This window comes from Dipodomys merriami, unplaced genomic scaffold, assembly GCF_024711535.1.
Source record: "Dipodomys merriami isolate MVZ:Mamm:240054 unplaced genomic scaffold, mDipMer1.0.p SCAF_12, whole genome shotgun sequence".
NCBI classification, from domain to species: Eukaryota; Metazoa; Chordata; class Mammalia; order Rodentia; family Heteromyidae; genus Dipodomys; species Dipodomys merriami.
Genome location: NW_027202493.1, coordinates 3,949,682 through 3,973,334, shown reverse-complemented (window position 1 = coordinate 3,973,334; position 23,653 = coordinate 3,949,682). Strand labels below are relative to the sequence as shown.

Genomic DNA, 23,653 nt, shown 5'->3' with positions numbered 1-23,653 from the left:
AGTTTTCTAGGCTCCTGCCAAACAAACTCCCCTAGCTAGTGAGATGCATTTTAGCTTCCCAAAGACTGACTCTCTGAGTTCATGACCATGACTTAGCAAAAGCCTATTAGAGAAACAGCACAGGTGTTTTCCTGTTCCACAGCATCACAGTGGCCTTTAGTTAGATCATGAGACATTTCTACCATGTCACATGCAGTGCTGGGTGCACTGAAGTGCATACCTGGTGTCTGGCTAACACAGGCTTTCCTGGTGCTAACTTTCAAAGTCACTCAATAAGCTTAGAACACCCCTCTGTATTGTCTTCATCTGTGATGGGGTCTGAAGATCTGAAAGTCCAAGGGATCCTCCCTTGCCTCCTCTAGAGGCAGATTTCCCATACAATTAGACATAGTTAATAGACTGTACTACTTAGCCCAACTCACCTATGTGGGGAGTTCTTATCTTGTCCCTGTTTGTGATAGGTTGGTAACCAATAGGATGCAGTAATGGGAACCTCACATGACTTGCAGAGCAAAGCTAGAAAGGTTGAGGAGGCCACCAACTGCAAGTGACAAAGGCCAGCCAACCAGGTTGGTGCTCAAGTTGGCATCTGGAAATGACCTCAGACCTCTAGGCTCCAATATCCAGTTACCTTCAGCATTTAGGTCCTCCTCCCTGAGGCCTAGAAACAGGAGCGTGGATTCCCTACCATTGAAATGGCTTACTTTGCTTAATATAATTTTTATTAAGTAAGTAAAGTAAGCCAGACACAAAGAAACATAGGTTGCATAGTTTGCCTCATTTGTGGTAGCTAGAATGTGCCTATAAATCTACAAGGAAACACACTGGACATGATAAATGATAAATGACATGATAAATGATACAGGTTTCTAGGCATTCACACAGAGTGAGACCAAAGGAAGATAGTCTTAGGAGTGGATCACAAAGGCACGATGCCTATGTGCCTTTGATCATATAAAATGATATTTATTGAAATAAACCCAGGAAATGGAAACAAGAGGTTTCTTTGCTTTGGTTTTTGTTCTCTTTTCCTTTTGTCTTGTTTGTTTATTTGTCTTTGGGAGGGCAAGGGGAGGTCACAGAAATAGTGGGACTAAGTGTAAACAAATGCATCAGTGGCACTCACTACACACTATGTTGAAAATGTACTATAGTACTTGTGGGTAAGGACAGGAGGGAAATGCTGGGAGAGAGCAAGGGAAGGGTGACATTGTTCAACAAGAATCTGACTTATATAACTGAAACCCCTCTGTACATCACCTTTATAGTAACAAAAATGCATGGAGAAATAAAAACATTATCAATTAACACTAAGAGAAAAATAAAAAGAAATGTAACAGCACTCTGGGTGCTGGTAGGACTCACTCCTGTAATCCTGGCTACTTAGGAGGCTGAGAGCTAGGGATTCCAGTTTGAAGCTAGGCCAGGTAGAAAAGTCTGTGAGACTCTTATCTCCAATTAACCACTGGAAGTGAAACTGTGATTTAAGTGATAGAGTGCTATTAGTCCTTGAGCACCCAGGCCTGAATTCAAGCTCCAGAACTGGCATAGAAAACAAAAACAAACAAACAAAAAAGAAGAAAAGAGAGAAAAAAAAAGTAATGGCACAAAGAAAGAGTGGTTGGTTATGCTACAAGAGTAAGCAGAAAACCGAAGCTCTAAAAGTAAAAATCAATACTAGAAGAAGCTGCGAGGTTAAGGAATCACAGAGAATTTCTAAGCATTGTCTCTGGCTTATAGTTGCTAACTTTTTTTCCTGCTTGATAAATGGAGCTTGGCAATTCCCAAAATAGATTTCAGCATGCGATTGCATCTAGCAGAGTCTGCCCTTGTAAACATGTGCCCTTCTACCTTCCTTCTCAAATACATCTTTCTCTAGCACATAACTCTGCTCACCCTCAATGCAGAGGGGAAATACCTTTGTGGACCTCAGTTGGCATGGCAGAGAACCACCAAGCTGCCCCAAAACTTCCTCGGCCTTCGCTCGACTCCACCCTGCCCAGCTTTCCACAGTTGTACACAGTGCTCTCTACCGGCTGCAGAAGAAACCCACGCCACTTTGTTTTCATAATCTGACTACCATAAATCTATTTTCAGCCTGTCGTTGTACTAAAAATATCAAACACATCCATCTTTGAATGTCATTGGTAGTGGAGTGTCAGCATGCCAGCTCTATCTTCAAAGTTTTCATCTAAAATTTTTTCCCCCCAAGTTGGTGATTTACTTCTCTCTCCATCAGGTCTGAGCCTTGTGATCCATTGGAAAACTAAAATACGCTCATATATTTAGAGACCTAATTTTAGCATGTTTATTGACCTAAGAGATAATTTTTTCCTTAAGAAGGTTAAGGTCTGTTTGTCTCTTTCAAAAAGCCAGGCAGGGTTCTGACTTTATTTCCTTCTGAGTCAACAGAACTTCTGGCTTCTACTTGACCCATTGGCAGCTTTTAGTCATTTTTCTTTTCGTAAGTGCAGAGGAGTCAAAAACGGTTCCTTCTAATAATTTGATATATTTGTTTAAATTAGATTTTCTAAGGAATACATTGGGGCTAGCCTGTTGTGTGAACTGCTGAAGCCATTCTCTTCTGAGTGATTCGCTTAATATTGTCAGAGGAATTTTCCATTTTAGCTTGTGACCTCATTCTATCTAAAGTCAATGGGAAAATAATTAATACTGAAACTCTTTTCTGTTAAAATCCATACAAGAATAAGGCCATGTTAATATTTCCGGTGTCTTCACACAAGAGTTAGTTACTACATCAAAGCCATCTGAACATGTCTCAGCCACTTAGCCACCATGTTAAATCTGATATCCACCTATCTTAAACCCAATGTTGTCATGTTTACCCATCACGTCTAAAAGCATTCACCTGCATGCACACACAAAGTCAAGTCTCTCAGCAATGAAGGTTTCTTGTAAATCTTCACTGAAGTCCTCTTAGGGACACAAGATGGACTTTAAATTACAAATCATAAATACAACAAAACTACCTAAAAATCATGATTCAGGTTTTAAGTGGTTGAGGTTTAACTTTTGATTTGCTTGTACACATACAACTTCCCTAAGTTCTTCACTCTTTTGTATGTCTTTCTTTTGCTTGGAATGCATCAGGATGTGTCTGGTAGTACATGTCTGTAGCAACATCTGTCATCTAAAATTTATCATATCATCCATGCACCATGGCTATAATCTTAGCTACTCAGGAGACTTGAGATTTGGATGATCACAATCCAAATCTATCCCAAGACTCCCTATCCAATTAGCCCACAAATGGAAGGCTGGAAGCATAGCTCAAGTGCTAGAGTGCCAACAAAGGAGGCAAGCTGAATGAGGGGATGAGGCGCTGAGATTCAGCTCTGTTAGTATCCAACGAATGAACGAAGTACCAGTATAAACAACGTCTAGAGGCATACCTCAAGTGGCAGTGTGCTTGCCTAGCAAGTGCAGTGCCTTGAGTTGAAACCCCAGCACTGCCCATGAAAAACAGAATACACTTGAGAATCATAGCATGTTTCTACTGAATAGTGTGAGTTCCCAGTAGTTTCCATCTTAATTTCACTTTATTTGCCACCCTGTTTCTCTTCTATCTTTCTTTCTGACTAGCTTTCAGTTCCTGTAAAGAACCTTATTTCTTCCACTGCAAGGCTTGTGTACTTGCTGCTCCCTCTGAGCTGTCATTCTTACCCTAGTTCTTTCCCACTTGTGTATTATCCCAAAATGTGTTCTCCCCTGGAAGAGCCACGGGACTGAGAGCAGCTTCAATTCGGCTACCGAACCTGGCACCAGGGAAAGAAATGAGACAGTGAGAAAGGTAGAGAAAAAGAGAACAGAGAATGGCTAGGGTTCAGATACGTGAGGTGGAGAGAGGGGGCATCCAGGGCACGTGTGTGAGTCAAAAGCAGGATAATGAAAAAACCTGACATTTTTGGCAAAGATCTATGTGAATGTGATAATGTATCTATGCAGGTATAATCAAGGGCATTTTTTTTTCAGATCAGGTCTTGAACTCTGGGCCTGTGCACTGTCCCTGAGCCTCTTTTGTGCTCAAGGCTAGTGCTTTACCACATGAGTCACTTCCAGATTTTTCGGAGTAGTTTATTGGAGAGAAGAGTCTCAGAGTTTTCTGCCCTGGCTGGCTTGGACCCGTGATCCTCAGGTCTCAGCCTCTTGAGTAGTTGGGATTACAGGCATGAGCCATGAGGGCCTGGCTAATTGGTTGTTTTTTTTTTTTTTAATTTAATTTTATTTTATTTGTGAACATACTGTACAGAGGAGTTACAATTACATAGACAGGATAATGCGTACATTTCTTACCAAGCATTGCAGCCTCCTCCTTTGTTTACCCTTCATATCCCTTCCCAGCCTCCCCCCTACCCCCCAATCCCAATCCCAATCCTTCTCCTTCCCCCCCCTTCGCCCCCCCCCCCCGCACCGACGTTGTAAAGCTCGTTTTGGACATGACAACTTGTACTTCTCATTGTTGCAACAGGTCCACCTGTATCCTTATAGAACTGGTTTTTCCCCATCTCCTCCACAAGTTATACTGACATCAAATATAGTGAAAGCAGGGGTTATACTGTGGGGGAGGGACATACAAAGCAACAAAGAGATAATCTTATAAATGAGTTAGAAACACATGCATAAAAGAAAAAACATTAAAATACATATCTAAGGGTTCATTTTCCTGACATCACATTATCTGACCTTTTCCACTTGACTCATACATCTACTAGATATTACAAATAAGGGAAACCATGGGACCTATGTTTCTTTGGGCCTGGCTTACTTCACTTAATATAATTTTTTCCAAGTTTTTCCATTTCCTAACAAATGGGGCAATGTCATTCTTTCTGATGGAGGCATAGAATTCCATTGTGTATATATACCACATTTTCTTGATCCATTCATCTACTGAGGGGCATCTGGGTTGGTTCCAGATCTTAGCTATGGTAAATAATGCTGCAATAAACATAGTTGTGCTGGTAGCTTTAGTGTGGTCTTGTTTGTAAACATTTGGGTAAATGCCCAAAAGTGGGATTGCTGGGTCATAGGGAAGTTCTATGTGAAGTCTTTTGAGGAACCTCCATAATTGGTTGGGTTTTTAAACAAAGCAAAAAGGGAATATAGAAAGAAGGATGCTAAATTTACTTGGAGACTTCTTGTACTTCACAAATGACAGATTTAAAACATTGGTTGCTCCTGGAGGCTACATGGCTTGATAAGAAATGTACTCATTATCTTGCCCATGTAATTGTAACCCCTCTGTACAGTGTTTTCACAATTAAAATAAATAAATAAATAAAACATTGGTTGCTGCTGATAGGATATTCATCCTTTTGACACTGAGTAAAACAGTAAAACAAGAGGAGTCAAAAATGTCAAAACCCAGCCAGATACGTGCCAATGGACTGATTGCTTCAGAAACTAAAGATGTTTTTCTACCTGAAGAGGTTGACAAGAGGTGAAGCAAATGTTAGCTCTGGAAGTTTAGTCTGGTGGAGACTTCCATACAAGATAGTCTACAGAGGAGGCCAGGCAAGTGGATGGAGGGAGCAGGTGTTTGAGAGCAGGAATAGGAAAGAAGCATAGCTTTCCTTATCAACCTTAGTATACTTCAGTTTTGTACAAAGTGCATGTAGAACAATCTCAGTTATTAAATAATTAATGCTGATGTTTAGGTAGTTGTTTGAAAGAGTTCCATAAGTCAAGTTAGACTATGAGTATATGAGTATATCAAGATATGTTATCATATCTTGATCAATGTTATCCCTTCCATTGTTCTGTCGAGTTCCCTGGTTCCATTTTCACACATGTACATTGAATATTATGACTCTATTCTGCTATCTTGCCTCTCTCGATTCATCTGCCCTCCCTCCCTTGATTTCCCCCAACTCCCAACAAACAGCATGTTTCAGCTTCCTGATCTTTATTTTTGTTAGTAGTTATTTGAAGGAGTTACATCAGTACAATCTTCCTCTGTGTATATAATATGTTAGTCAGTGTTTGTGCATTGCACACAACCCCGTGTATGTTTTCATACATGTTGATAATTTCAATCTAGCTTCCAGACATGAGAGAAAACAGGTATCCTTCATCCCTCTGAGCTTAGACTACTTCACTTAATATAATTTTTCCAGGTCTATCAATTTCCTTGCAAATGACATAACATTATTCTTCTTGAGGGATGACTAAAATTTCATTGTCAGTCAGTCAGTCGTCAGTCAGTCAGTCAGTCAGTCAGTCTGTCTGTCTGTTTGTCTGTCACATGTATTTTCTTGAGCCACTCATCCATTGTAGGGCATCTAGGCTATTCCTGTAATTTGGCTATAGTGAGTAGTGTCACAATAAACATAGGTATACAAATGCCTTTACTGTTTCCTGACTTGCAATCCAGTATTGCTGGATTATAAGGTTTAGATTTTTCAGCCATTTCCAAGCTGCCTTTCACAGTGGTTCACTAGTTTCATTCCTGCCAACAGTGGGTTTGCTGAGCCCCTGGAACTGTATTCAGGACATTTCTGCTTATGCCAATAAATTCCAATGTTTCTCCTACTCCTTTCTGTAGTAATTTCAAGCTTTCAGGGCTTATCTTAAGGTCTTTGATTTATTTTGAATAGATATTAGCAGAAAGTGACAGGTAGGGATCCAGTTTCAGTTGTCTGCATGTGGAAATCCAGTTTTCCAATACTATTTGTTGAAGAGGTTATCTTTTTTCCCAACGTATATTTTTGGCTTCCTTGCCAAATATCAAAAGGCTGTAGGCATATGGGTTCATTTCTGGGTCTTCTAGTCTGTGCCATTAATCTTCAGGTCTATTTATTGTGCCAGTATGTACGCAGGGGTGCCTACATAGTTCTTAGCTTTAACTAGCAGTGAGTTGGCAAAGAAATTATCTACTTGCTGTTTTTGGGTCAGTGATCTGAGTAGCTTCCAGATGAATTCTCTATAGTTTGCTTAACTATCTCCCAGACAACTCAATTGGAGGTAATGGAAGGAAAATCAGATTCAGAATTATCTCTCGACCTATAATATCCATATAACCATACTGCAATGGAATATAGATTCTCTTCTTTATAAATAAAATACTTAGGGCTGGGGATGTAGCTTACTATGGTCTAGCAGAATGTTCTAGGTTCCATTTACAGAACCACAAAAAATAAAACAATATAAAGAAAGATATGTAATATGTAAACAGTATAGCATAATCATAATCATAATCATAATCGAATAAACACCCCCAGGCTAGCTTCCAAATTAGGGAACAGATTATTACTAAAAGCTTTGAAGGCTCTTTTTCTGATATGTGAACAACTGCATGTATTGACTGACTGATTATAACATTGGTCAAGTCTTTGTTTCTTAATCTGAAAGTGGCTGTACAAGGTGGTTACAATTTAACATGTCCAATTTCTGTGCCCACTGCTTCTTAATCAGAATCATCACTTCCATTATTGTCTTCGTTTCCTCTTCCCCTTTCCCCTGGGTCGTATCAAGTTTTCCATTTCCTTTATCACATATTTACATTGAGTGTTATGACTGTATTTGTCCCTGTTCCCTGTTCTATTCATCTATCTCTTCCCACTAGATCCCCTTCCATTGTTCTTTCATTTTGTTTTTGCCAAAATATATTTTAAATTATCACCATTTTGATTGCTATATTAACTCCTTTAACTTTGGTAAACTGTTACTATTTAGCATACCATTTTTAACAATATTACTTTGTAATATCTACCTATATAGATCTATCTATTGATCTATCTATCAATCTATCTATTGATCTATCTATCTATATATCTGTCTGTCTGTCTATCTATCTATCTATCTAGAGTGGTGTGCCTGTACTGAACTTAGGGTCTGGGAGATGTCCTTGACCTTTTGTGCTTAAGGCTAGCACTCTACCATTTGAACCACAGCCCAACTACCTTTTTGCTGATTGATTGGAGATAAATGTCTCACAGACTTTCTTCCCCAGGCCGGCTTTGAACCGCCATCCTCAAAATCCCACCCTCCCGACTACCTAGAATAGCAGGCATGAACCACTAGCATCTGACTTGTTTTGTAAATTTTCGAACCTTACACAAAGAAAATTAAAAGGCTTCTTGTCAGTCTGCAAGCTGTCAATTTGACCAAGGATCTTCTATCCAGGTTTACAGCTACTGCATGTTTTTCATGGCATGAAGTATTTGTTTGTATTAATAGACTCTTACTTTATTTTCTTAATTTCTTTTTCCTTTTCTTTGGATCTTGATTTATTTTTCTGCAATGCCAGTATTATTATTTATGTTCATAATTCCTAATACCTATGCTTAAGAGTTTCTCTAGGATAGATGTTATATAATTGACTTGCTCAGTGCAAACGTGGGTTCAATTTCAGTTTACTGTCTAGCATGAAATCATACCCAAAGTGCACTAAGTCCGAATCTCACCTTACCAGTATTTAGTATCAACTTTACTCATTTATTAGTCCATTCATTCATTTATTCAATTACTTATCCATGTGCCAATTGCCAAGTCTGTGGGTGTGAAATACTGTTTCTTTCTGGTTTTACTTGTCATTTTCCCCATGTCTGATAATTTATATATGTCTGCTAAGAAAAGCTAGGTCTGATATGCTAACAATCTCTTTCTCTGTATACATGCATATGTGGAAGTGTGTATGTATGTGTGTGTGTATGAGTGTGTGTGTGTGTGTGAGTGAATGTATTTACACATATGCCCATCACTCTTGTCGGCTGCTGTTGTTTTGTTTGTTTTACAGAAGTGTATATTGAATTCAGAGTCATGTACTTAGGCTTTCTACCAGTTGACCCACTCCCCAACTCCTGTAATTTTAGCTTGTTTTTCATGGGGTATCATAGTAACGTTGCCTAGTTGGCCCAGAACTTGATCCTACTATCCCTACCTCTTGAATATTTGGAACTACAAATGTGCAATTACTATGCCCAGTTCTCCTCATTTTTGTATTTAGCATCTATCTTGCTGATTTCATTGTGTCTGGAGTGCTGAGATTACAGGTGTATTACCTCATACCTGGCATACATCCATATATGCATACATCTGTATAGATATAGATATAGATATACATATATATGTATGTATATTTGGGAGGTATTTTAATGCATGACAATCTTCATTTACAATGTCTTTGGTGAAAAAAGTAAAATCATTTAAGCTTTGCCCAATTTCTTTCAGTGAAAAGGACTTCTGCTTTATTCATAGTTATTTGTTACTTTTATTGTAATAAATATGATATCTTTGTATTTAACTGTTCATTTCTTATTTATAGACTGAAAATGGATTTGAATATTAACCTTTCAGCAGAAAGTTATATATAAGACTTAGCAATTTTGCTGGGAATGGATCCCAAATGGGGATGACCCAGAAGTAAGGACCAGAGAAAAATAGAGCACACAAGGCAGGATCACATAGAGAAAAAAGAAGGTGACACTTGGAATCTTTGATACTGACAGCATCTGGGAGTTACTTGGCCTAGAGAGCTTCAGAGGAGCTACAGAAAGGAAGAAGAGACAGTGTGGTGGTGGGAGAGAGACATTGGCCATAGAGAGTTGTTATTAATTAGGCTTCATTTGACAGATATTTCTCTTTCCAATAGAGAAGAATTTGATAAGCATAGAAACCTAGACAAGAATCTGGCTAAGTCAAACCTATACCAGGTCACAGAATTCAGAGGGTTCCCTATGAAAACCTTAAAAAGTTGATGAAAAGAAATGTAGTACAAATATAACCCTCTATCCAAGTTACTAAGTAGTGGAATAAGATTTCTGTAGGCATTGACTTTCAGAAGTAGTGGTATATATTAATGATCATAGCTAAGAGCTATCTAGAGCTGTTGTGGCCGTTTCTAAACAAGACACATCCACTCCTGGTCCTTGCTACCTACAGGTTTTTCACTTGAGCTTTGATGGACTTGGTTTTCCTCTCGGAGCAGCCATGAGGGGGCAATTCTCTCTGCTTCTCTTCTGTCCTTTTCCCACATTCTCTAACATTTTGTGTCTGTTTAAAATATTATTGTTTTTGAAAATGGCCTTGATCTCTTCTTTGTTGTTGTGATTAAGTACCAAGAAAGGAAGTATCATAAATAGAAAAGGCCAGCATATGGAATAGTTTAAGAGTTCTGTAAGGGCCAATGAGTGAGCAGCCACAGAAGGGAACATTCCAGCTGCCTCTTGCTGCTGCTTCTATTCTGATTCCCTGTAGATCAGATAGAGGAGAGCAGCAGGGGATGGCCATATGCAACCATTTGCTTTTTTCTTGCCTGTAGTAAAGTTCACATTTGATTGCTTTTCCAGATTATGTAGATCCAGACATATTTTATGCAGTCATCCGGATCTTTCTCTCTGGGTAAGTATAGTTCACTTGTTTTCCTCCATGTGGCTTCTGTAGTATTTCCCAGATGTAGGAGAAGACAAGCAGAACCTTTCTGAATAAGAAGCATACAAAGTAAGCCTTGCTGGCAGAACTCTCATTAGGATCCACTTTTGGATAAAAGAAGGGGCACCATCTGCATGACAAATGACATTAAGAGCTGGATATTTAAGTTCAGAGGGATTGTCATCAAAGCATTAAATTAGATCCATTTGTATGTGTTCTTAGAATCCTACCTTGACAGCTGGGGAGTAAGGATGGCATGCCACCCACAGAGCTCTATCTGGGCAGATGGAGGGGTAGGCAGCCGCTTACGTGTTTTAAAAGTTTTCAGAGAAGCCTGCATCTTTTTCAAAATCCTTATGTTAAAATTTTACCACCTAGGTGATAGTATTGGAAGGAGGAGCCCCTCCCTTGTGAAAGGTTTTGATGTTCTCATTAAAGGGCAGGAAAAGGCTGAGAATGGCTCAGAGGTAGAATGTGAGACTCTGGGTTGAAAAAAACCCAAAGCTGTCTGGAGATTGGGGTGGGGTGGGCCAGATGAATAGAAGGAGGAAAGGTTTACACTGTGTAAAAGTTCAAATACATAACTTGAGGACATGGCTAGGATTGGGAAAGATGGGGAAGAAAGATGGAAGAGGTAACATTGATCAAGATGCATTGTACTCATAATCTCTCTTGTGTAATTGAAACACCTTTGTATAACTATTTAAAAAAAACAAAACTAGAGAAAAATAGCTGTCCCTTCCCCTTTTAAATTTGTTCATTTGCCTTCTATCCACTGTGAGGACATGGCCTCAGGGATCCATCTGCAAGCAAAGACTGTGTTCTTCTCAGACTCAGCCTTTGATCTTGTTGCTCATAGACTCCAGAACCACAGGAGATAAGTATCTATAATTTGTAAACTATAGGGTTTAAGGTGTGTGGCCTTTTAGCAGTGGAATCAGACAGAGACAATATTCCAGACCATTTTTAAAATCATGTTTCTAAGTACTCTTCTTTTGTCGCATAGGTAGAAATTTCTTCAGAAACATTTCTGCTCTTAAATAACTTAGCCATCCCTATATAGATGTGTTTTAATCAGATTACCTTCCATCATTAACTGTGAGCATTAAGGGTTTTTGTTTTTTGGTTTTTGTTTTGCTGGTTATAGGACTTGAATTTGGGGCCTAGGCACTGTCCCTGAGCTTTTTTTGCTCAAGGTTAACACTCTACCACTTGAACCCCACCTCTATTGCCAGCTCTATGGTAATTAATTGGAGATAAGAATCTCTTTTGGACACAGGTGGGCTTCAAACTGTGATCCTCAGATCTCAGCCTCCTGAGTAGATACTATTACAGACTTGAGCCACTGACTCCTGCCCTATTCCTTCCTTTCACTCTTGAAATATGCAAAGTGAAAGGTGGTGGCAGTGAATGGATGAGGTGAAAAATGTGCAGTAAATGTCAGCTAGTGATGATATTGTGTTAACTTTGTTTTGTGCCGTGTTATTAGAGAGAGAATCTAGAGATCGCAAGGAAAATGCCAAGTCCCAAGAGTCTACTATCTACTTCAGTGGTATGAAAATGAGGCAAGAAATGTTTTCTCCAGATGGTGTGGGATGATACACAGGTTGAGGGAGTCCTGTTTGTGGGATAAACCTCACTGAAGGAACAGAGAGTAACCTGAGAGTGATGAACACCTGACATGGGCCAAGAGAGGGGATGCTAGGGTTTGGACCAAAGGCTACGTGTTGAAGGCCAGGCTGCCAGCCTGGACTATTGGGAAGTGGTGGGGCTTTTAGGAGATGGGGCCCAATGCAGGAAGTTAGGTCACTGGGAGTATGCCCTTGAGGTGAATATTGGTGCACTGGCCCCTCTGTTCTTTGCTTCCCAGCCACCATGAGGTGAGCAGCTCTACTTCATGTTCTCAACAAGGGTGATGGGTCCTAGTAGATATAGCCTAAAACATTTGAAACCATAGCCCAAAATAAGTCTTTTCTCCTTGTAAGTTGATTATCTCAGATATTTAGTCACAAAGGTGGAAAGCTGGCTAACACGGGGAGAAGAGTGTACAAATGGAACTAGGGGTATGTCCAGTTACTCTGTATAACATTTTGTAGAATTATGTATGAGAAAACATTAAGTTTATACAACTGTATAGCAAGCTTATATTACATGTAGAAGCAAACTGGGACTTAAAAAGCGAATGATCTTAGAAAGTCACTTTGTGCTTCACTTTGCCCTATAAATTTATGTTAGCTTTCCATGGCTACATAAGCAGCTAACACAGCCTTAACCAGCCTTAACCAATGTATTTATTATCTTCTGGTTCTGTAGAGTTGAGGCAAGCTCAGCTAGATTCTCTGCTTAGGGCTTCAAAATGCTAAGGCTAGTGTGTCTGCAGAGCTGAGTTTGTGTGTGTGTGTGTGTGTGTATGTGTGTGTGTGTGTGTGTGTGTGTGTGTGTGTGTGTGTGTGTGTGTGTGTGTGTGAATCTTTGCAAGAACATCCTTAGACACATCCCTAAATAATGTTTTATCAGCAGTCTAGACATCCATTATCTGAAATTATCTGACACTTAAGCATCATAGATAGTTTAAAAATACTATTTAAAATAATTTTAGTTTGCCAAGTCTAAGTTAGAGGTAACGATTGGGACTGGGCATGGTAGCTCACACCTATAATCCTAGCTCCTCTGAAGACTGAGACCTGGGGGTTGGGATGGGGAATCCATACTGCAAGACTTCATTTCCAACTAACCAGACAAAAGGTAGGCTGGAGGTGTGCCACAAATGGTAGAGTACCAGCTATGTGCAAGAAAACTGACCAAGAGGCCCTGAATTTAAGCCTTGGTTTGTCCAGATTGTTGGTGAAACATTTTGGGATGTACCCGAGGATGTTCTTGCATTAAAAACAAAACGGACCATTGGCTTAGGAAGAAAAAATTTAAAAAATGAAATAAAAAATCATAGCATAAAGAATTGGAGTCAGCATGGAAAAGTCAATAAAACCTATCCAGTGCATACACACACCTACACACAAAATGACAAAAGAGGTCGCAGAAAACTTAGAGTGGTATGGTCACCCAAAGGAGAGGGTGGGGACAGACGTCATGGGCACTGTTATTGAGAAGGCCTTCAGAGATCAGCAGGTACGAACTCCTAGTGCTTCGCCACCCTTGCTACCACGCTTCCCCTCGGTGCTCATTGCAACCCTGCTGGAAGAGGAGCATCCTTCCACTCCACCTTTCCTGCTCATTCCCTGGATACTGAACTCTGCTCATCCAAATCCCCCCTTTAACTGAAGCGTGGCTTGCCTTTGGGAGACGTCTTCTATAGCCTTTCATAGTTTATGTGAATGTTAGATCTCATAAAGTCCTTCTTTCAGATCTTTAAAACTCCCTTCCTCAAAGACCAAATCAAAGGTACAGAAAATAGATTTGTGGTTCAGTGACCAGGACTGCTGGTAGATGACCTAACTACAAGGAAAGCACAGGAATACTTTCAAAGACATGAAATTTGGGGGATATTTTTTCTCCGTTTTAAAATTATCTTTAGTTGTACAAAGGAGTTGCTATTTAACAAACCAGTTTATGAATATAATATATCTTAATCAATGTCACTCCTTTCAAATTCTTACCCTTCCCTCCCCTTCCCACTCCTTCCCTTACTCGTCTTGATTTTGTAAGATATACATTGGATTTTCGTCTGCATTTCCCCCCCCCTTCTCCTCTTCATTTGTCTACCCCTTTCCCCTTGACTTCACTCCATCCCTTTGAGTACCCACTTCCTGGTGTTTTTTATTTTTTATTTTTTTGGTGAACTTTTAACGTTGCCATTTTAAGGAATTATACTATATGAATTTTCCCTTGAATCTACTGTATATTAGTTAATACATTTGTATACACTTGCATACCACCCAATGTATTTACTTCTAAGTTTATAAACTACATCTAGCTTCAAGATATAAGTGACAACATGCATCTTTGTCAGTCTGGGCCTGACTTCATTTAACATAATTTTTATTTAATGAAAAGAAAGGTGATACAGGGTCTTGCTATGTGTACTAGGCTGGCCTGCAGTTTGAAGTTCTGTTGCTTTGGCATCCTGAGTCAGGAATTATAGGGATCACATTATACATTTGGTTGGGCTATTAACTGGAGATATGAGGGAAACTTTGCGTCCAAACTCATTTAGAATGCTGCCAGCATCCAGCTTGTGTGAGTGTGTTTCTAGAAATGAGATCTTTATAAGTGCAGCTTCCAGACAGGCGCTACTGTTAGCTTGCAGTGACCTCCTGTACTGCTTACATGGCTCTATAATTCCTCAGGAATTGCACTTCTAACCTTTCTAGTACAATACTGTGAATCTCCCCGATCTCCTTCACACCAGCCAGAGCAAACCATCTGCCTTGAAAGGTCTCACATAATTAGATTTGGCTCACCTGGATGACTCAGGGAAATTCCTTGCATGAAGTTCATATGGCCAGCAAGCTTAATCACAAAAATAATCCCTTTGCCTCAATATATGACATATTGTACCAACAGGAATCATAATACTAACAGTCACAGGAATTAGAATGGGAGTCTTGGGGAATCCTCTTTAGAATTCTTCCTACAACAGTGTTTTTCCAATGAATAAATAAATTCTACTTCTTTATGTCAGAGGCATCTGGTAAGAATGACTGACATATGGTATAATCTCTCTGATTAGATAGATCCAGAGGGTGACTTTGTTCTCATTAAAATAAGTTCAGAGTCAGTGAAGTATGTCATCTGTGATCTACACAAATGCCTTCCCAGTATTCCTAATCATCAAGGCTTGTCATCTGTGATCTATACAAATGCCTGCCCTGTGTTCCTAATCTTGAAGGCTTGTCTTCTGTAATCTATACAAATGCCTGCCCTATGTTTCTTTTATTTTTATTTCTTTTATTTATTTATTTTTTGCCTGTCATGGAGCTTGAACTCTGGGCCTGGGCACTGTCCTTCAGTTCTTCAACTCAAGGTTGGCACTCTACCACTTGAGCCACAGTGCCACTTCTGGCTTTTTCTGCTTATGTGGTGCTGAGGAATCGAACCTAGGGCCTCATGTATGCAAGGCAAGCCATCCTCCCAGCACCTACCCTATGTTTCTAATATTCAAAGTGTTCCCTATGAGGCCAAGTGGGAAGTGACATAACCTAAATGTGAGAATAATTAGATAGTCAGCACCTGTGGATTATTGAGAACTCCCAGGAGTTATCTTGAAAATTTTTTTCAGGGCTGGGAAGGTGGCTCAGCGGTAGAATACTTGCCTTGCATGCATGAGGTCCTGGGTTCGATTCCTCAGCACCACATAAGCAGAAAAAGCTGGAAGTGGCACTGTGGCTTAAGTGGTAGAGTGCTAGCCTTGAGTTGAAGAGCTGACGGTCAGTGTCCAGGCCCAGAGTTCAGCCCCCACATCCGGCAAAAAAAATAAAAAAGAAAAAAAAATTTCAAAACCTTTTTATCCCCTCTGTCTTTGACTTGTTTTGTGCTTGGTCTATCATTTCTTATTTATTACTTTATTATTATTATTATTATTGTTATTATTATTATTGTCAGTCATGGGGTTTGAACATTCAGGGCTTTTTACTGTCCCTGAGCTTTTCTACTCAAGGCTACTCTACCATTTTGAACCACTGTGCCACTTCCTGTTTTCTGGTGATTAATTGGAGATAAGAGTCTCACGGACTTTCCTGCCCTGGCTGGCTTTAAACTGTGATCCTTAGATCTCAGCCTTCTGAGTAGTTTGGACAATGGACGTAAGCCACCAGCTCCTGGCTTCATTTACTACTTTAAAAACATTTTCATATAAAGGAGAATCAAGAGTTTTTTTGTCCACGGATAAAACACATTCTCTTTAGTTCTTAATGCATGTTAAATTTCTCAGGAAAGTTATTAGCCCTTGAGGTAAGCAAATGCCATCTCATTATTTTTCTGATTAAATGTCTCCACTCCTTGGAGTGGCTAGAAATGTGCTATGGGAAAGGCTTAAAATCATATGACTACAGAGATTTGGAAAGAAAAGAGCACTTAGAGCATGGGAGGGCCTACATGTGGCTCTCAGGCTGCTGTGAGAAAGCCAGTTTTCATTTCTCAGCTCAGTTTTACCTGAGTAGCTGTATGGCTTATACCTTTTGGACTTCCATACTGGTGATTCTCCATTGCCTTCAGTGTGGCTCTGGCACTTCCCCTCCAGCTTGGATGCTGCAGGAATATGACTTGTTCATGTGTCTTGACCATCTCACATATCTGATGATAGTTAAGAGAGTTCCTTCAAACATGCCAGATCCCTTCAAAAATACATGTGGGTTTCTGAGACCATGGAGATAGAATACCAATTTCCAAAATACTATTTTTCATCAGCTATTGAAGAGAACTCTGAAGCAAAACATTGGAGCACGCATGTTAAAGATGGAGGATGGGTGATGAATATATAAATAAATGATCCTAATAAAAACAAGCTTGTCCAACGTGCATTACAACAACAGGGGATTATGGGAAGTGTAAAGTAGAACACAGGGCTCTTGGGCAGAGCATTGGTTGCCATAGCTGAAGGCTTTTGTCTATTCAGTGTAATCTGGGAAAGGTATGTCACAAGTCCATCTGGGAAGGTGCCTTAGGGTAGCAAGCCACCCAGCCTCCTCTTGTTCTAAGCTGAAGGAACATAGATCACAAAGAGCCAGAGGTGGGAGTGGTGTGTCATAATGGAAGCACAGCCAGGTTGGGGTATGGAGAAGAAGAAGAAAGACGGACATCTCAGTGGAGATCAGCTCCCATAGGGATGTGCTGGCTCCTTTCCAAATATGGGCAGGCTTTGACAGGAATAATGGCATGATTTGTCTTTAGTTCCAAATTGTCACTGTAACTGCACAGTGGAAAATGGCTGGGTTAAGAGCAAGGGTAAAAACAGGGAAGTATTTAAGAAACTATCATTTATCTAAGAGCCTGACATGTAGATTTCTATTTTCACTGAAAAGAATCTCTGGTCTCATGGCTAGGAACAAGTTACCTTCCCTGTGGTTATTGTGTAAGTTATACTTTGCTTTCTCTTATACTGCTAGAAGTTACAAAATAATGAAAGAAGAGGCAGAAATTCCAGTTCAGTAAGAATAATATGATAAAAAACAATATATTCTAGAAATATAATAATAAAAATATGCCTACTATTTATTGAATGCTTAACATGTCCCAGGCACTGAGCATGTGTTATTTTAATTAATTCTTTTTTTTAATTTTTTATTTATTTTTTATTGTGAAAATACTGTACAGAGGGGTTACAATTACATGGGCAAGGTAATGAGTACATTTCTTATCAAGCATTGTAGCCTCCTCCTTTGTTTCCCCTTCCCATCCCTTCTCATCCACTTCCCTCCCCACCCAATCCTCCCCGCCCCCTCCACCAAAGTTGTAAAGTTCATTTTCGACATAACGACTTGTACTTCTCATTGTTGCAATGGGTCCACCTGTATCCTTATTTAAACAACTTGTTTTTCCCTTCCCCTCCACAAATTATACCGACATCAAATACAGTGAAAGCAGGGGTTATACTGTGGGGGAGGGACATACAAAGCAACAAGGAAATAATCTTATAAATGCATTAGAAACAATCACATGAAAGAAAAAAAAATTTGAATACATGGCTTAGGGTTCATTTCCCTAACATCACCTTATCTGACCTTTTACATAATCTATTGATGACTAATATTACTAATATTAGATACTAATATTGCTCCATGAGGAAACTGAGGATCAGATAGGTTGTTAGCTAATCCAAAGGGCACAGTGTACGAACAGCAGTGCTTGGAAGAGACTCTTTACAACCTGTTCTGATCTTCCAGCGAAAACTTCTCCATGTAGAACCCTCTTTCAGGGCTTCATCTATTTCCAGAGGGATAGCACCCTTATTTTAAAGGCCAAGCTGCTGTTTCTTCAGGAAAATAAAAACAACCCTGAAACAGGTAACCTCAGACAGAGCCCTGAGAGAACAACACACTCCTTCCTCCTTAGAGCATTTCCAAATGCAGGCATCTTGGAGAAAAGTCATGAATGCAGGCAGACTAGCTTGGATGTGTTTGTGTGTGTTTATTGAAGTAAGGAGGTCAGGTCTGGCTGGTGCCATATTGGCCACATGCGGGATTGTAGCGTCTGGCATCTTGTCTTCATGCCAGGGGAGGAAACCCTGCCCATCCCCTGCCTCCTGGAGGAAGGGGCGGGCACGAGGCTGATAGCTTACTGAATCTGTCAGTCTAGTGCCCGGGACTGGGAATTTCCTGAGGATCTGACCCCTGTGCTGACCTATTTAGGCCAGACAGCCTAGCTGCTATTACACCATGTCACGTGTGTCTCAGTGATCCTGTCCTGTGTCCTGTCTCCTGACTCATCTCTAGTCATCATGGAGTCCCAATTCGGCTCTCCATTGAAGCTGAATTGGCTTGTTGGTATTGTTTTTGTTATTTCTTTCCTCTTTAGCATGTTTCCTACTTGTGTTATATGTATTTGGGGGCTGCAGGCCTCTGTAACATCTGGCTGCCTGCAGCCTGCTAACTGTATAATAAAGACTCCAATATTCTATATTGGCTTCTGGGATGATTCACCTTACAACATTATAATCCTTCTCTAGAGAGAAAAAAACATATTTTTAGAATTACAGGAAGATGACGCATCACCACTAGGAAGGTAGCTTGTTACTAAATCATGAAAGAATCAAATTCAAGTTTTGGTTCCAGGATTCTTTAACAATGTGACTGGAAATTTAACTTCTTCAAGTCTTCTGTGATCTATAAAGTGAGACAAAACAGCTCATCTGATCTCCAAAGAGGTTGAATGAGAAAGTGCATGAGCAGCTGCTCTATAGAAGGTAATGCTGGGAAGGAGCTAATAGAATGAGCTCCCATTATTACCGCTCTGTCTCATCTACACTTGTGAACCTTCAAGAGAAGTCAAGTGAACTAGATGAAGTCGGGAAGAGGAGGACCAGAAAATGAGTAAATAGCATGATGAAGGCAGAGGAAGACAGAGGAGACAAGAAAAGAGTGGAGAGGAGAGGGAGAAAGCAGGGAGGAGAGGAGAGCTACAAGAGGACAGGAAAGAGAGAGCAGAGAGGAAAGCTAGAGAGGAGAGGAGAAAAGAACTGCCTAGCTAGAATGTCATCACTCCTAGCCCCCACCTTCCAGGCTCCTGCCAGAGCCCCGAGGAAGCCGTAGGGAGTTATATTCTCTGCATTGTCCTCAACCACCCTCATTTTCACTACCTCATGCCTACAGAGCATTTGATAAAGGCATTTTTCACAAAGGCAGACAGTATCTAGGACCCAGAGTTTAGTGTGGTCATCATTAGTTACTGTCATCATTGCTGGGGGAAGAGCGATTTGTGTGTGTGTACATATTTGTGTATATATATGTACATTTGCAAAGCCATACCTGTGGAGAGTCAGGTATAAGATTGCTGGTGTTGAGATGAGCAGAAGTGAAGATTTATCCAGAGCCATTATATTGTCTTGTCGATCAGAACTGATGATGTCTTTATCACTGAGCAGTTTCGATGAGTATTTTGTAGGACAAACACCAGATTCCTCACTAATAGCCATACTCCTCACAGAACATCCTTCCCGTAGGGAAAGGAAGTGGTGAGCACACCACTGTGGAGATTCATAGACCCTTGGCTCAAACCCACTGCTGACAGCATGGACACTTTTTTTTTTGTCCTATTAGGTGGCAAGATAACCCAGCCATGCCCTCGGGACTCATATACGAAGGAATCTCCACCAAACCTCTGAAGTACTCTGGAGGGAGTGCAGCTCAGAGCTCGGTGCTCCATGCATTGGACGAATTCTTGGGCATTCGTCATAGCAAGGAAAGCGGTAATCCAGATGTTTTCTATTTTCCCTTTCATGCCTTTCTCAAGAAGAGAGCAAGCAAGAATAGGGAAATTTTTTTTTTAATCAATCGATCACTCCAAGCACAAAGTCAATTGTCAGGAAGTGTTGTGCACTTCCCTAAATCAACCAGGGAACCAACCGTGTACCTGCTTCATGTTATTGTGTCGTCAATTTATATCAGAAAAATCAAGTCGCTGGGAAGGTGGCTCAGTGGTAGAGTGCTTGCCTTGCATGCATGAGGCCCTGGGTTCAATTCCTCAGCACCACATAAGCAAAAAAGCCGGAAGTGGCGCTATGGCTCAAGTGGTAGAGCGCTAGCCTTGAGCTGAAGAGCTGAGGGACAGCACCCTGGCCCAGAGTTCAGGCCCCACGACCGGACCCCCCAAAAAAAAAAAGAAAAAAAAAAGAAAAATCAAGTCTCAGCAGGATTGTGAGCTGCATTTCCCCATTGGAAAGCATTGTCAGAATTCCAGCTGTTCCCTGTAATTTTAATTTGGATCCTTAGGCTGTAGCTTTCTGTTTCTACAACAGGAGGGAGATGGGGAATTTGAGGGTTATGGCATTCTGTGTCTGAGACTGGAGACATCAGGTAGCAGATGTGATCACCCCTACTAGAGCTCATACGATGCTACAATTTCTGGTCAAATCTCTGTGGCACCCCAGGTTGGGGAGAGTATTATTTTGGAAGCTTGAAATTGCCCTTTCCTTTACCTGTCAGCATTAGAATTGTGCTTCACTGTTTAAAAAGGGCACTTCATACTGTAAAGGTTTCCATTTGGATAGGTAAAAAAACAATTAGAACTTTGTGCCTTGGAATTTGGGTCCACTCGAATCATAGGTCTTCTAGACCTATGATTAATTTTGATGGATTTTTGCATTTGTTACTATTAAGCATTGATTTACTACACGTTGTATTAAACACATAATGAATTTCCAATAAACATTTATCGATTTGATTTTAAACAAATTTGCTTCAAGAAGCTTTTTCTAAGAGTGGCTCATTCTTTACGGTCCTATTTTGGTATATTCTATAACTTTTATCTTTTTCTGTATTCCCTTCAAAAATAAAAGGACATAGGAAACAAAATTCCTTTTCAGTTTAAGGATATGTGTCCTATTTTTGTTCATATCTCTCACAAAGTAGCTTCAGTTAGCAACTAAATGCTCTGTGGTACATGATATTTATACCTTAACCAGGAGATCCAATTCCACTTCAGTTATCTGGGGTGCACTGGTTTCTTTTCTCTCCCATCTGCCAACAGGCAGAAACACATGTGAAAATCTGGCTTGTATGAGCAGCACAGCCAGCAAGTAGGTTGATTTAGAGTACCATCAACTGTTTTTGTACCTTGGTGTGTGGAACAACAGGAAAACTGTTTTGCATTTCCGTACAGAGCTGAGATATCACTCTGGTTGTTTCTTTCAGCTGCCTTTCTGTATAGGATGAGGGACTACATGCCTCCTTCCCACAAGGCCTTCATAGAAAAAATCCACTCTGTCCCTTCCCTGAGGGAGCACGTCATGTCCTCCGGCCTTGATCAGTGTCTGACATCCTATAACCAGTGTCTGAAGGCCCTGGCAGAGCTGCGGAGCTACCACATTGCCATGGTGACCAAATACCTCATCATAGCTGCAAGCAAAGCAAGGAGCAAGAGGCCAGCCCACCTCCCAGGACCACCTCAGGCTTTAGAAGGCAGGGGCACAGGCGGCACTGCTGTCCTGAGCTTCCTGAAGAGTGTCAGGGATAAGACCTTGGAGGCCATGCTGCACCCAAGTGGTACAATGCAGAGTCCACCCTAGAGGGTGAGAGGGGGGATGGAGAAGAGGGCCAGAGCCCTGGCTAGAATAATACAAAAGAGACCACAGCCCTCTGTAGAGTTTTGCTCAAAAGAACTCTGAATTCTTCACTGTTGGAAAGCTGAGTTCCCATGCTGCCTTAGCGGCTCACTCACTGTCTCGCAGCAAACCACAGTGGACACTTCCTTCTTCAGATCCCCATTGGCTGTTCCAAGTAAGAGTGAGCAATGTAAATTTCAAAAACCAAATAAAAAATACCATTGCCATGGACAGATTATCTTACTCTTTTTTTCTTTTCCTGTATCACTAATGAGGCTTGAACTCAGGGGCTTGGGGCTCTTCCTTACTTTGTCACTTGTCACTCAGGCTTAGCAGTCTATCAGAGCTATAGCTCTGCTTTCCAGTGTTTTGCTGGTTAATTAAGAGGTCAGAGTCTCTAATAGTGGTCTGTTCAGGCTCACACTCCTTAGTAGATAGGATTACAAGTATGAGCCACTAGCTTGCTTGCTTGCTTGATTTCTTTCCTTCCTTCCTTCCTTCCTTCCTTCCTTCCTTCCTTCCTTCCTTCCTTCCTTCCTTCCTTCCTTCCTTCCTTCCTTTCTCCCTTCCCTTCCCTTCCTTCCTTCCTTCCTTCCTTCCTTCCTTCCTTCCTTCCTTCCTTCCTTCCTTCCTTCCTTCCTTCCTTCCTCCTTTACCTTTCTTCCTTCCTTCCTTCCTTCCTTCCTTCCTTCCTTTCTCTTTTCCCTTTCTTCCTTCCTTCCTTCCTTTCTCCCTTCCCTTCCTTCCTTCCTTCCCTTCCCTTTCTTTCCCCTTACCTTTTCCCTTTCCCTTTCCTTTCCCCTTTCCCCTTTCTCTTTCTCTTTCTTTCTCTTTCTCTGTCTTTCTCTTTCCCTTTCTTTTTCCCTCTTTTCTCTCTCCTTCTCTTCTTTCTTCTCGTTCATTTTGTCTCTTTCTCTCTTTCTGAGACTAGTGTCTCAGGCTAGCCTTAAACTTGAGATCCTCCTGTGTGCTGAGATTCAGGGTATATGTCACCACACCCAGCCTGTGGAGTCCTTTAAAAAATGAATTGACTTATTTCACTAAATTTCTACTACACTCTTGCTCAGGGATTAGACATTGGCTGGCCCTCCTTTCCTTGTATGTGATGAGGCTGGTGTCTGGAGGCTGGGTGCTCCAGTGGGATACATAAGCAAGAGGATGTTGATAAAAACTAGGAAGTCATTAGTGTGAAAATGAATAGTTAATGGCATGGGAACTGATGTTCCATATCTGTTCCACATGGTACATAGATTTATAAATTCTGTTTTGATTCTCTTCTTTATTTTTAGAAGATGTTTTTGGTTCTCTTGACACTTGAAGTCTTTACTTGTAAAATGAATTAAGTGACCCTTTGAACATAAAAAAGCCCAAGAGGAATAAATAGGAAGCCCAGATGTTGAGTGTTGGAATTAATGTAGCTGTTTATACTCTCTTAGTTTCTGTCTCAAAAAACTCATTCCACTTGATGGGAGAAAACCAGAAAGCTTTTCATTAATTTAAATTTGCTTCTACTTTTGTACATGTATGTGCACACACACACATACACAC

At 40.6% G+C, this 23,653-nt stretch overlaps 1 protein-coding gene across 5 annotated transcripts in view; it reads left to right on the top strand.

The window, feature by feature from the left end:
- Positions 1–22,336, top strand: part of Ido2 (indoleamine 2,3-dioxygenase 2) — a 57,017-nt gene extending 34,681 nt beyond the window's left edge. For all 5 annotated transcript variants that reach the window (XM_070016120.1, XM_070016116.1, XM_070016119.1 and 2 more), the window contains 3 exons: positions 10,311–10,362; positions 20,103–20,251; positions 21,696–22,336. In XM_070016120.1, coding sequence (XP_069872221.1) covers positions 10,311–10,362; positions 20,103–20,251; positions 21,696–22,069 — 575 coding nt within the window. In that variant the 3' untranslated portion in view covers positions 22,070–22,336. The remainder of the gene's footprint in view (positions 1–10,310; positions 10,363–20,102; positions 20,252–21,695) is intronic.
- Positions 22,337–23,653: the final 1,317 nt, after the last annotated feature.